At 30.2% G+C, this 13,791-nt stretch overlaps 1 protein-coding gene across 1 annotated transcript in view; it reads right to left on the bottom strand.

Moving 5' to 3' along the window:
* Positions 1-227: 227 nt before the first annotated feature.
* The window catches only part of LOC106468498 (serine/threonine-protein kinase mTOR-like), a gene marked incomplete at its 5' end in the record, with an annotated part of 108,081 nt that continues 94,517 nt past the window's right edge, over positions 228-13,791 (bottom strand). The window contains 7 exons of the mRNA XM_013928928.1: positions 228-520; positions 3,234-3,308; positions 4,156-4,221; positions 7,733-7,868; positions 9,508-9,655; positions 11,069-11,151; positions 11,552-11,674. Coding sequence (XP_013784382.1) covers positions 228-520; positions 3,234-3,308; positions 4,156-4,221; positions 7,733-7,868; positions 9,508-9,655; positions 11,069-11,151; positions 11,552-11,674 — 924 coding nt within the window. The remainder of the gene's footprint in view (positions 521-3,233; positions 3,309-4,155; positions 4,222-7,732; positions 7,869-9,507; positions 9,656-11,068; positions 11,152-11,551; positions 11,675-13,791) is intronic.

Below are 13,791 nucleotides of genomic sequence, written 5' to 3'. Positions count from 1 at the left end.
TAATTTCTGCATAATAAATAAAAAAAAAAAAATGACTCAATAAAATAAACTATTCTGAAAACTATTGTTGTGAAAAACAACATAAATGTTGCTTATATTTGGCTGCTAGTCTGGTTGTTAAGTGCATTTGGAAAACCAGAGTTATATGTTTCATGATATTTACGAGGCATCCAGGATCAACATAAAACAAACTGCATCAAAAAAGAAACTCAATAACCCAAGTGCTTTCAGAAAATGGACTTTCCTTCCTCATCTGCAAAGGGCAAGTGACTACTGTAAGCATGCTGATTAGGTAAATGGTCATTGTACCAGATACGAGACAATGGCAAGTGACTACTGTAAGCATGCTGATTAGTTAAATGGTCATTGTACCAGATGCGAGACAATGGCAAGTGACCACTGTAAGCATGCTGATTAGTTAAATGGTCATTGTACCAGATACGAGACAATGGCAAGTGACCACTGTAAGCATGGTGATTAACTAAATGGCCATTGTACCAGATGCGAGACATCATAGTTTCTAAAAATATGATCTAAATTAGCACTGCACGTGTGTGTGATGTGAAAAGGATTGGTTTCTTTTGAATTTAGTGCAGAGAGCTATTTGGTTATGAATTTATATGTGGGGTTTTACTGTTAGTTGTCCTCACTTGACAGCACTTACTGTCCAGGTTTCACAACACATCAAGCACTACAAATGATGTATTGAGACTAGAGGAAAGTCAGCTAGTCAACACCACCTACCACCAACTCTTGGCCACTCTTTTACCAATGAACAGTGGAATTGACCATCACATTATTGGGATTGACTATCATGTTATAACACCCCTATGACTGAAAAGGTGACCATGTTCGGTGTGATGAGGATTCAAACCTGTGACCCTCAGATTGCAAGTCGAGCGCCATAACCATCAGGCCATGCCAGGCTGTGTAAGGGATGGGAAGCAAAGTTAAGAAAGAGTAGTTCTGTTAGCTGTTATTACAAAACTATCCCTTCTCTTTGTTTCCCATCATTTACAAATCACATACACGAGCAATGCTATTTTACAGTTTAGGTCACATTTTTAAAAATGCATGATGTCTGACTTCTAGTACAATTGGCCAACAACTGATCATCTTGGTGAAAGAAAGTTCACTCTCCAAAGATGATCAGGTTTCATTTCTGTTACTTAAAATCATATAAAAGACAAACATTAGATAACATATTTAAAGTAGTTTTACTCAAAGCATGCTAGTATCTAGCATTAAGAGGAAGTATATACTCAAACTTTTGTTAACCACAACTGAGGCTCTTGCTCAATCACTTTTTTATATTTTAAATCAAACAGTAAATCATTTTTATCAACATTTCCAATTTTTTAAGAACAAAAATGCAATGTATAAATCAGTGATGTAGTCAAAAGACTTTCTTAACTACCTTAAAACAATCAAACGAAGAATTTAAAACAACATTTTCATTATTACAAACCTCTTTATAATGATAACCAGCTTAAAATAAAAAAAGTTTCAATATATTCCTTTTTAAATGCTTTTTGTGGAGTACAAATAAATGTTTACTATTTTGTTTTGCCAATTGGAAAAAAAAGTAAAATATGAAATCTTTCAGCACATTTCTGAAATAATTAGTATGACAATAATTCCATATTTCACAACATACAAATCATTTGTTTTGTTTGAGAAAGATATTTATTATATTAGTTATTTATGCTTCAGCTAACATTATTCACTAATGAAGTGTATTTTTTAATGAAAAAGAATAGTGTAAGAAACTCATAGTTTATATATTAAATTATATTGAAGACTTAATATTTTTTCAACTTGCTTAATAGTAAGAAACGTTTTACATTTCTTAACACTAGAAGGATTTTTAGTAGGGACATCTGCCATATCAGTCACAGATATGGTTATCTTAAAAAACGGGTAATATTATAAATTGTAACAATAAATTTATGATTAATTTTTGAAACGCTTTTAATCATAATATTTCTGTATATAGTAGGTTCATGCTATAGATCTAAAAATATTGTACTTGACCCTATTAATGGATATTGCCATTACAAAGGACGTTTAATTAAAAATTATCCAAAACCATACTACACAAAAATTACATGTATACATGTGCCCTAATATCATGATATAAAAAACTGTTTAGTGTAGACATTATTAATTTATTTATTTTGTGAGTGAATATTTTATGATTGTTTAGTTTTGTTCATAACAAGATAGTTAGAAGCAATTATTTTAAAGTAAATATTATGACAAATTTAGTTACGTACATCGGTAAGAGTTGTATGTTGTGTTTGTAATTCATTGATGTCTAGACTATAGAACTTTGCCCGAAATTTATTTATGTTGAGGATATAGTGTGCAGACAATTAAGTGATACATATATAAATAGTGTGAGATGAGTGGGAAAAGTAGACAGTCAGACAAAAACAGAGCAGATGAGAAGTAAAGTAATGTTATGAGAAGGAATTCGGCCAAAGAAAAGTTAGACATCGTAGGAGTGGAAGATCTAATGGTTGATATATATTAGAGTGAGACTAACGGTGTTGAAAAAGATAAGAAGAAGAATTTATTTTGTCAAAAAGAGATTTAAAGTATTTGAACTAGCCTCAGTGGCCTTTGACAAATAGACAGACGATTCTCGGAAATACAAAGACAGAAAAAGGAGCAGAAAATTTTAGAAGTATAGGATACAAACATGGTAACTCGATGATAAAGTAAGTAAACTATAATCCAATAGTTTGGTGATAATAATAGAGAAAAAATAGTTAGGCTTGTTAACTGAAATTCTAAGGAAATTGAATAGGTTTAAGTGGACTTTTGACAAGAAGAGAACTATATATAGTGTTTATGATATGCCTATGATCTCCATAGTGTAAAGAATTTGTTGTATATACATTTAACTAGTTCCAAATATTTCTTTTATTTTGAAAACAAGTGGAGTGAGTGCTGTTTGTTTATTTTTGAATTTATCCTCAACAAGTCAAAGAAACCTATTGTAGAAGAATCCTTAGCCCAACAACAACAACACAGTATATATTTATACTATTAAGAAGCATAATTGGTGAACATAATTTAACATCTGACACCTGATAGAAAGTTTATTTTAAGACAACTAGAAGTAGTCTTGAAATAAAGCTTTGATACTGTGTTGACATGTCTTTTTTACATAGTACAATTTGTTTTGGAAACACAAATATAATAAAATAAGAAGAAGCTATACATACCTCCACTGTTTTCAGTTGATTCGTTTTTTTTTACTCCCAACTGAGAGCTGACATCTACATTCTCTAGAATATCACCTGTTGAATATTTACATGTTTAACAAGGATGTCTTTTAAAAATCATGCAAACATACAAATACTAATTTTTATTTTATTTAGAACAATAACTGCAATACCAGATCTTAAAAGAAGTATAGAAAACATTGTGTATATCACTTGTTTTTAAACATACTTTCATGTACATTTAAAACTCATTATAATACAGAGGTCAGCTTTTAATATAAAATATAAATAGATATTAAACTCAGAAACTGTTGTTTACATTAAGTCAAATATCAATATTAAGCAATACCAGATTTTAAAAGAAGTATAGAAAACATTGTGTATATCACTAGTTTTTAAACATACTTTCATGTACATTTAAAACTCATTATAATACAGAGGTCAGCTTTTAATATAAAATATAAATAGATATTAAACTCAGAAACTGTTGTTTACATTAAGCCAAATATAACCTACACAGAAATACACATATGTTACTAGAATATTTTTGGCAATGCTCAGTAAATTCTAAGTAATTATGACTCTGACACAACAACCAGGACATCGACTGTGGAATGCAAAAAGAAGCTTCACTTGGATAACTCATGAGTGAAAAGCTTTTATAATATCTTTTTTTAAAATACATAGCTTTTGTAATCTTTGATCAGAAACCCCTGATACTTTATGATTTAATGTATAAAACCTATTTTTGATCAGTACAACATTTAATTTTAACGTGATACTGCTAATTAATATAGTCAAGTTTATAGATCATGATATAGCACAACATGAACATTGCCTTTTCTTCCAGATGCTAAATCTTCTAGCACTTCTTCATTAGCTCAGAATAACAAATATAAACACAGCAGCAATAATGCCTGACCTGTTTGTTCGTGACTAGAAGATGTTGATTCACTTCTTGTCTTTGAGTGTTTTGTCTTGGGTTGGGCTGCAATAAAGATAATTTATAAAGATATTATTAAAAAATGTATTGTTTAATACATTATTAATTATGAATTCCATCATATTATCTAACCTAGCTTCTATACATCCATATAGAGTAAAATGGAACCTCAGAAAAAAAATAAAATTTCAGAGGTTAAAAGATTATCCTTTTGAATTTAGCTTTATATTTAGATCAAACTCATTTTTCATAGAATTTTATTATTTTTAATCATTACATCAAATGTTGAATTGTGTATTAAGTTTACCTTTTTACTTTCTTTTCTAGTAGGTATATAATATTCAAGAAACATCCATATGCACTAAAATTACTAGCTTCTAGTATGCAAGGGAAAACTAAGAAAAGTGTTAACAATATTACAGAATACCATGTTTTGACCAGCATTTTACCAAACTTCTATGAAAATTTTGATTACAATTATACTGTCACTAGATAAACAACTTTGAAGAAGTTTTGGAAAGAAACTAGAAGAATAACATTCCCCTAAATATATAAAATTAGGCAAAGATTAGTATTTTGGCTTATTTGTTAGGTTAGTATTTGTAAAGTTGGTAATACTTACAAATGAGGGGTAAAAACAAATATTTGAAAGAATCAAATTATTTTTTCATTCTGTGAAACTTAAAAAATACCATACACTTTTTTCAGTTCTAAGCTTGAAAAGTTTAGAACTTGTAGAAACAGATTTATCTTTAATGTGTTGTAAAATCACAAGTAATCATACCATTGTAAGTTGTAAATCCCTTGGCAAATTTGCAGCTCACATTACACTATTGAATTACATTATGCACAAGCTATTCGTGAACGTAACTTGTGAAATTTTTTTATCATATTATTATTCATTTCACCTAATCTAACCGTAACCAGATTTTTACATTTTATTTACTTTTATAATAATAAATGAAGAGTACATAAAAAGTACTTACTTGGGTCTTTTAATTTTTTTACTATTGACTGTCGATGACACCTAACCCTACTTTTTATACTAAGGGTAGTACTGCACTAAATCATTTTTTTATTTAATTAAATAATGCACCAAGAAACACAGAACAATATATGTGCAAAAACCAGATGATGTCCCATAACTATCACACTTTTTATGGCTTTTCTAACTATGCAACGAGAGCCGTTAAAACTTCATCTAAGCTAGTTAATCTGTTTCCTGCAAGAATCAAGCTTGAACTGAAAGCAAAATTAAGTTCTCTTTACAGAAAACAACATAATATAATACATCGTTTGATAGATGAAAACCTTGGCTTTCTACTTGTTATAAATGATACAGTATTGAATGTCAGAGAGAACTATTGGCAATTTCTGAAAGACAGGATGTGACAAGTGGGAGTGGCAATAGGGATCTGGTTATTTATATCATGGCTCTGTAACCAAATAAAATTGAAGCCTATAAAAATTATGCATTGTCCGAGTGATGACTATAATAAGTAATTTCGTACTTCTTGGAGGGGATGCCTAGAGAGTGAATGTTACAATTCATACCAGTCATGTAATCATGTTGATGTGCAAAAAATATGTTCTAATTTTATATGTGAAATTCCTACAATCATGCACTGAAGGAAAAATAAACTTATCTCACATATGGTAAAACTGGTCATAAATATAGGGAATATCAGGAGTAGGAGTAAGCTGAAAATAAGTGTGCATGCAGTAAAATGATATGTATGCAGTGAAAATTGAGTGTGGGGATTTGGAAAAAATGAGTGTAGATACTGAACCCATCACACATGTGATATGAAGATAGGAAGAAAGTGAGAGAACAATATTAAATAATGTGCCTGTCTTCCATGATTATGTCATAAACTGAATGTAATGTTCCATTAGGATGAAGTAGAGTGAATAGTTTACATTTATATTCCATTAGCAGTACATAGGCTACAAACCCATAGATGGTGACAGGTCACAATGAATGGTTTGACTTTTTGTAATAACTTCATTTAACAGTTACAGTAATTCATTCCATATTGTTATTCTTAAGTAGCACTAAACAGAAAAAAAAGATGTTTTCTGACTTTATGTAATAGTGTATATTGCTTTGGACAAATATTCACATATTGTTATACATAATAATGAATTACACTTTCTATTAACTAGGTTCATTATTGTATAACTTTTAACTTTAAAATCTGGGGAACTTCTGGTCTGCATGTGTGAGAAGAAATAAAAAATCTGCTCAATGATTTGCATTTACTTAATATTTTCTGATATAATGAACCATTTCAGATTTACTGTAAACTACAAGATATTCCTGTGGCAATTAATTTCAAAACCTGGCTGCTGAAATTCATTAAAACATGCTGCTAATAAAGATCTCTTGGAAATAGTAAAACTTGTATACTAACTACAGAAACCAAAACCATACACGACATTTTTCACAGAATTACGAAATAGAAAAATAATATTTGAAAGTCCCTGATTCAATATCAAGAACAATAATGCATGATTTGAGATATATAATTTCCACTGGTAGATAAATACTGATATCTAAGGATAGTTTCTGTCCAGGAAAGGCACAAATGTAAAAGTCAGCAAACCATAACAATACAACTTTTTGTTGAATCTTGTATTAATCATTGATTTGCCTTTATACCACATTTTAGCTTTTGTGTTATTTCCATATTTTTTTAAAAATACCTAAGTTAGAGTGCTGGCTTTAAGCACAGACAAGACTAGCAATTTTATGAAACTTTCACTAGTGAGATATAAAAATAACATTTAAAATTAAAGTATGTTCATACTGTTATCTTATAAAAGTACAGCAAAATATGTAATATTTAATGCCTTAAAATAACAATTAGACAGCTAATTCTAGTCTTAATTTGAAAACTCTTTTTTGGGAGCATAAGCACTTCTACATCTTATTAGTGGACTTTGAGGTCAGATTACTTTATTGCTTAGATCAAAATATCTATAATCCTCTGTGAAAGACTGCTGTATCCCAATGAGATGAAAAATAGAAAAGCCCCGCTAATAAGCTTTGTTTCTGGCTTAGGATTAATCAAATTCAAAACTTACTGTATAGGTTTCTAGTGAAAGGTGGAAGAAAAGTAAATGAAACAGATTTTATCATCAGAATATTCAAGGACTTAATGCTTTTGTCAAAAACTAAGTATTCTCCAACTCTTAATCCTTACATAGAAAAAATACATTTAATGCGTATATTCTCCAATCAGATTATGTGTACTTTTTCTTCTTTGTACATAAGACTTATCTGTAGAAAAACCAATTTTATAACCATACACTTTCCTCAGAGATGCTAATGCAAGTTCAAAACCAAATCTCTCACAAAGTGTGTGCTTTTTTATACAACCTCTTGAGGTTTATGCAATGCATACTTAGGTTTTCTTTTTAATGTTACAATATAATAATATCTATCTAAGTTCTGACACTCAGAAACTGCTTGAAATCTGTAATAAAATAAGTAGTTAGCATTCTAGCCTTTACATTTGTCTATATCATAACTTCAAAAATAATAAATACATACCATCAACCAGTCTCCAGTTGAGTAAAGGATCATACACAAAAGCTTCTAATACAGCCATTAAGCTGTCTTTATTTTCTCGCAAAACTTTCATAACATTCTTACAGGTAATTTTGTATGTTCCTTCAATTCCTGTCACCTAAAAAAATATATATTACTTGCTAGTTTATTTATGGTAAATACAAAATCTATTACTAACAACAGAGTTGCCAAAGTACTATATAAAATACATCCAAGTTTTGAAAATTTAGGTAATAGTAATATAAAAATATGTGGACTTTGGTTGAACTGTTTAAAAGAAAAGCTTGCACTGGCTTTAAGACTTGTTTCGTCTGTATATACTTATTTGCTGATGTACTATGTATAAGTAAATTTAATGTTAAAATGTGTACATGTATATTGTATGAATACTAACATATCAAAGTTATCTAAACATTTTTTTATTATTTATAAATGTTCTGGGAAGATCTTTGCACAAGTTAACTGTACTTTACAAGAAGGATGTTACAGATCCTATAATGCCCTTGCAATTATTTCCTCCATTATTACTTACACTTATAACGATGGCCATTACACACTAAAGTCTAACACTGTAATTTCTACTGTAACAAGAATTTGTGAAAAATGATGAGGTCAATCTTTTTTGATACTTCTTGAAAAACGTTTCACAAATCCTCCATTATATGTGAATCTAAGCTTCCAAAATCATGCTGGTCAAGGGCACAAATGTCCATTACAACTGTCCTGGAAGACTTGACAGGTTTATGGCCGAATGACACTGCACTGATTTACATTTCTCATGAAAATAAGCTGTTGACTTTAAAATCTTGCTAGAAGCTTGTGAACTTTTGATTCATGACCCTTTTCAACTTGAAATCCTTGTTCATTATTTTGTTCATGGTCTCAGCTTTAACGAAATAATTTTTAGGGTTTAGAGAGTTCTCTTCTGTAACCATGCACTCACTTTTCAGATGAAGTTGTCACTCTGGGTTGGCTTCAGAACGTAGTACTGTCCTAAGTACTCTGCTGTGCAAGTTTTGTTTCTTGCTTCTGTGGAGAACACTGAAGGATCCTTCTTTGTAATGTTGTGTCCATTTTCTCAACATCATTTAACAATCCTTTATATGAATATCCTTCCTTGAGAATGGTTGTGACATTCAACAAGCCATAATTCTGCTTGTGGTGACAATGAACTATTAAAAGGTCACAGATTCACAATGAACCAAATATAAAAGTACTAAGTACATCACCACTACTGAAGTAACACATTAATGACTGAGCATATACAAAGTGTGATCAACCCCCCAGATATACAATACTACCATGTGCATGGTATCTCAACATTGATTGTTGTTGGTATAATGAGTGGTGACACATGTAATACCAACATACCTATAGTACCTACAGTATTTAGGTTTGTTTAATCTAAAAACCTTTATCTGTAAACATTTCTTTGCTGGTGTATTGTTATTAGAAAGTTTCACAGAATAACTACACAACATGTGTGCAATAGTTATGGCATATTTCAATTCATTCATGTTAATAGATTTGTGATTACATTAATATATATATGAAAAAATAATAGCAAAAATTTCAATTTAACCTTTTAAAACATCCCTAAATAATATGGATTCTCACAAAATCTACTTGTTTTGCTAAAATGCAGCAATAAAAGTTCACCAAATGACCATTCATTTCCTTAGTGTTTAGTTTTATTTTGTATCTAATTTAGGTGTATGAGAAATGTAGACAAAATAATTGTGCTGACAATAACTTACCTCCATTGCATTGATTAACATTCGAGTTAAACGGAAAGGGATCTTTTCTGGGAACTTTTCTCTCGTCATTGCCACTTCAAAACAATCTCCAAAGTCAATGTGAAGAATTTTACCACTGAGACGGTCAAGCATCAAGTTGGATGGATGTCTTTGAAAACAATTCAATTGAAAAATCATAAAAAAAGAAGTAACAATGAAAATATGCTTATCTTTACATCAGAAGTTCATTTTAAATGACTTTTTATTACAACTACTGGTAAATATGCTGAATTTATAAAAGTTTACTTTCTAAAGTTGTAATTCTTTGTTCCATTGAGCTACTCTATAGCTGTTTTAATTTTGTTAAGCAGCCACAAATTAACACTGGATGAGAAAGTAGTGGAATGACTACATTCTTCTGTTTACAAGACAAATAAAAAATTGGGAATTGGCACAAAGAGCCCATTATGTAGCTTAATGCTTAACAATAAACAAACATAATATGATACTACAATTATTTGAATATTTAGAATAACTGAAAATTGTAATAACCAGAAACTCCAATTTCAATTAGTTAAAAAAGTAAGGAAACAAGGCTAGAGATACTATAAACATTATTTACTCAAACTAAAAACCCCTATTTTGGCTCCATGTTGTTACCTACAATTACATTTGATGGAATCAAAACAGGGATATGTAGTTTGAGTATATAATGTCTACAGTATCTCCAGCCTTGTTTACTTACTTTTTTGTAATCCATATTTGCAGGTTTTTAAATTCCCAATTTTTTATTTATCTTGTTTGCTGGTTTTTTTAATGCTCAACTGTGGGCAAAGGATTAGGTGATATGGTAACTAACTCTACACATTGTAATGATAATATATGTTTCTAGTAGCTAGCTAATACAGTTCATGATGATTTACTATAGCTATTGACTACTTGATTGTATTAATTTGAGATGTAAAATGTTAAGCTGCAGCTGGAGATTTGTTTGAGAATATAGTGAACATGTATAGTTTCTGTTTAACTAAATTCTCTATATATAATGCATATTAATGGGCAAATACATGCTTTGACTAACACACAACCCCCCACTAAGTGTGTATAAAATTTTACCAGTAGAAAAGCAGCCTTTTCAAATAGAAGATATAGATTTAAAACTTTGCTTTAAATAAACCTGTGTGTCTTTTAAAGTACTTATTCTATGAATGTAATAATATTTAATATTATGTGCATTAATTTTTTTTACTCCTTCACTTCATACATAATATAGGGGCTGGCTTACTAAAGACACCAATTGTATAGTGTACAATTGTGCACACCACGTATATGCACACACATATACTTTCAATTGCAAAATTCTTCCATAGTTAATTTGTAGCTGAGTTTTGAAGTCTTCTTACAGCTGTTAGATTAGGTGTATAAGCCAATGAGACAGCTAGTTTTTGTTCAGAAGTTACAACAACAACAAAAATTAGAACTATAATTTAATACTAATACAAAGAAAGCTGAATCTTGAAATGTTCATCAGCCATGAAAAACAAAATGATATTTCTACATATGCTACAAATTATTTACTCACCTGTCCCCTAAGCCTAATACATAGCCCACCATTGACATCACAGCCAGAGATCTAGAATAGTTGGTCCGTCGATCAAACCACACCTACACAAAAAAGATTATTATAACCTCTGTAATTATGCAGGTTAAACACTACTCAACTTAAGAGTATTTTATATATCTCCTTTATTTAAAATTACTCATACATAAAAAAATAGTAAACGGTATAATTGTATTCATTCTTTTAATCAACTTTTATTAAAGTATATCAACTACATTTAAGTTATGATTTAAAAAAAATTCAAACTCTATCTAATTTCACATGGATATATTTGGTCTTATTCTAATAAGTTTTGACTTTTTCTTTCGAGAAAAAAAGAAAGAAAAACAAAATTACCAATAAAACTAGTCAAAATCATTTTTAAAAAGCACAAAATCATTAAAACATGATAAGTAAAAACTGTGAAAAAGACATAAAGCAAAAGATGTTAGGAAAGTAACAAACTTCTGAGCTGGGACTCTTCAACCAGAGCAACTTTGCTAAGTCATCACCATTTGTATGTTCCAGGGCATGTTCAAATACTTCCACTTTTTGCATCAAGGTCAGGTGGTCATAGTCTGGTGCCATCTAGCAAGTAAAAAAGCAAAATATTAGTCTGGTCTTTATTTGAAGGTAAAATTTCAGGTTAAAAATATAAAGTTCTTTTTGAAAACACATGTCAGGACAAGATCTAAGATATGATGCCAGTATATCAAATACAGAAGATACTTGTTTAATCATTTTTCTAACAATACAAATGCTCTATTTCTGTAACCTTTGTTGCTTGCTGTTGTGTCAAAGCTTTTGCACAATCAATGAAGCCCCACTCTTCCAGCAAGTGAGTAACAGCAAAAGCCTAAGCCTCTCCAGTTCTAGAAATCAACTTTGAAACACCTGCTACAGACAAATTCACTGGCAGGCAATACATTTGTTCTTTCCCTGAGAGATAATTAAGGAGCTTGCTATCCAAGTGAAGTAGAAGCAAGACCAGACAAGACAAATTCTTCACAGAAGTGATGTTGGACTGAGGAATGGTTGATGGTTAGTTTTTGTACATCATAAACAAGGCTGTGAGCTCTAGCAGTAAGAACAAATGTTGCTTTTCTATTACTCAATTTGGTTCTGTCCATAGCTGCTACTAAAATCAGGACTGATAATATATTTTTTTGCCCTTTATTTAGATTTAGAAGATGACGGTTCTCCAACTGCTCCTCTACTCTCAATCACTGTTGTTGGTACAGTATCCACCAACTTCATCATCACTGCTGTGAGATGATTCTCAACAATTGAAATTACATACCAGAAGGAATACTCTGGAATATTTTAGAATATGCTACAATATTGTAGAATGTGTAAGAATAGTCCATAATAATATGCTAGAACATTCCAGAATTATTTAGAATATTTTGGATCATTCTAAAATATCCAGAATATGTAGATACAATGTGACTTACAATGCAAAATTTAAAATACCTTGAGCAATCCGTAAATGTTATTCAGTAGAGATAAATTTTCAGTGAATTACTTATTCATATAATGGAACAAAATGAAGGGGTTAGTAGTGTGAATAAAAACTTCAAAATAAGGATTCACACAAGTATCTTGCATGTTCACAAAAATTATCTTTCATACTGTTCTACTCACATTATAAAAAATTCATGTTAATAAAAACATTTTATTTTTCATAAAGATTTGGTTTGACAATATTTTATTTGTTTAGAACAATTATAAGAAAGACCTGTTTCCCTTTGGTTATTTATATAAAATCTATCTACTATACAAATATCAAAAGCCATCTATCTGTCACATTGCTGTACCGATTGACACACAACTTGCACAAAATGGCTACGCTTTCTGCTGAGACAAACAAGTTTGTCTTTTTAAAAATTTTCCAGACATATATATGTATATATAAAATGGATAATGTATTTTTGTGGGCATATAATTAGATTTGAGGGTAGGTTGGTAGAAATAGTGATGAGTAATAAAACTGAAATGGGTATACATGCCCCCATGCTTGGTACTACTGGCACACATATATCATAATCACTGGTTGAAATTCCACATTACATTTGCTTCATTGACAAGGAGAGACACTGACACAACACCACTAAATTTTGTCCAGTCGGAACCCTTGGCTACAACTTTTATAATAACCCGCATGTTTTACCTGCAGCACATTTCAATTTTGAAAATGCCCAAATTAAATTGTAGTTCTTCAGCTTAGCAAACTAACAAAACCAAAACCAGGAAGACAGTCCAAAGAGAAGACCCAGAAATTCATAATAAAGTTAACTGCCTATACCATCAGAGTCATACAGTTGACCAAGTAGGAATATGTTTTTGAGAATCAGTTTTTTGAACGTTTCAGTCTGTAAGGATTTATCAAGAAGAAAATTTGAGGATAACTTAAAAGTATACAGAAGTCAAAATGCTAATCAAGCAATACTTGAAGGAGATGACCAAATAAATATACATAAAAGTGTTGTTTTCGTGAAATACTAGAAATAGGATAATCATTCTCCATTGTATGTTGTTACTAGATTATAATCAATTTTTAAAAAACATGTTCATAAAACTTTTAGTTAGATATAATTTTGAGAAGAAAAATTAATCATTTCCTGTCATATGATGGGCATTCAGCTTGTATATCTATAATTTTAAAATACATATTATATATATATATATATATATATATATATATA

Source organism: Limulus polyphemus, unplaced genomic scaffold (assembly GCF_000517525.1).
Source record: "Limulus polyphemus unplaced genomic scaffold, Limulus_polyphemus-2.1.2 Scaffold3027, whole genome shotgun sequence".
NCBI classification, from domain to species: domain Eukaryota; kingdom Metazoa; phylum Arthropoda; class Merostomata; order Xiphosura; family Limulidae; genus Limulus; species Limulus polyphemus.
The sequence above is the reverse complement of the archived record's forward strand: the minus strand, read 5'-3'. Positions and strand labels throughout refer to the sequence as shown.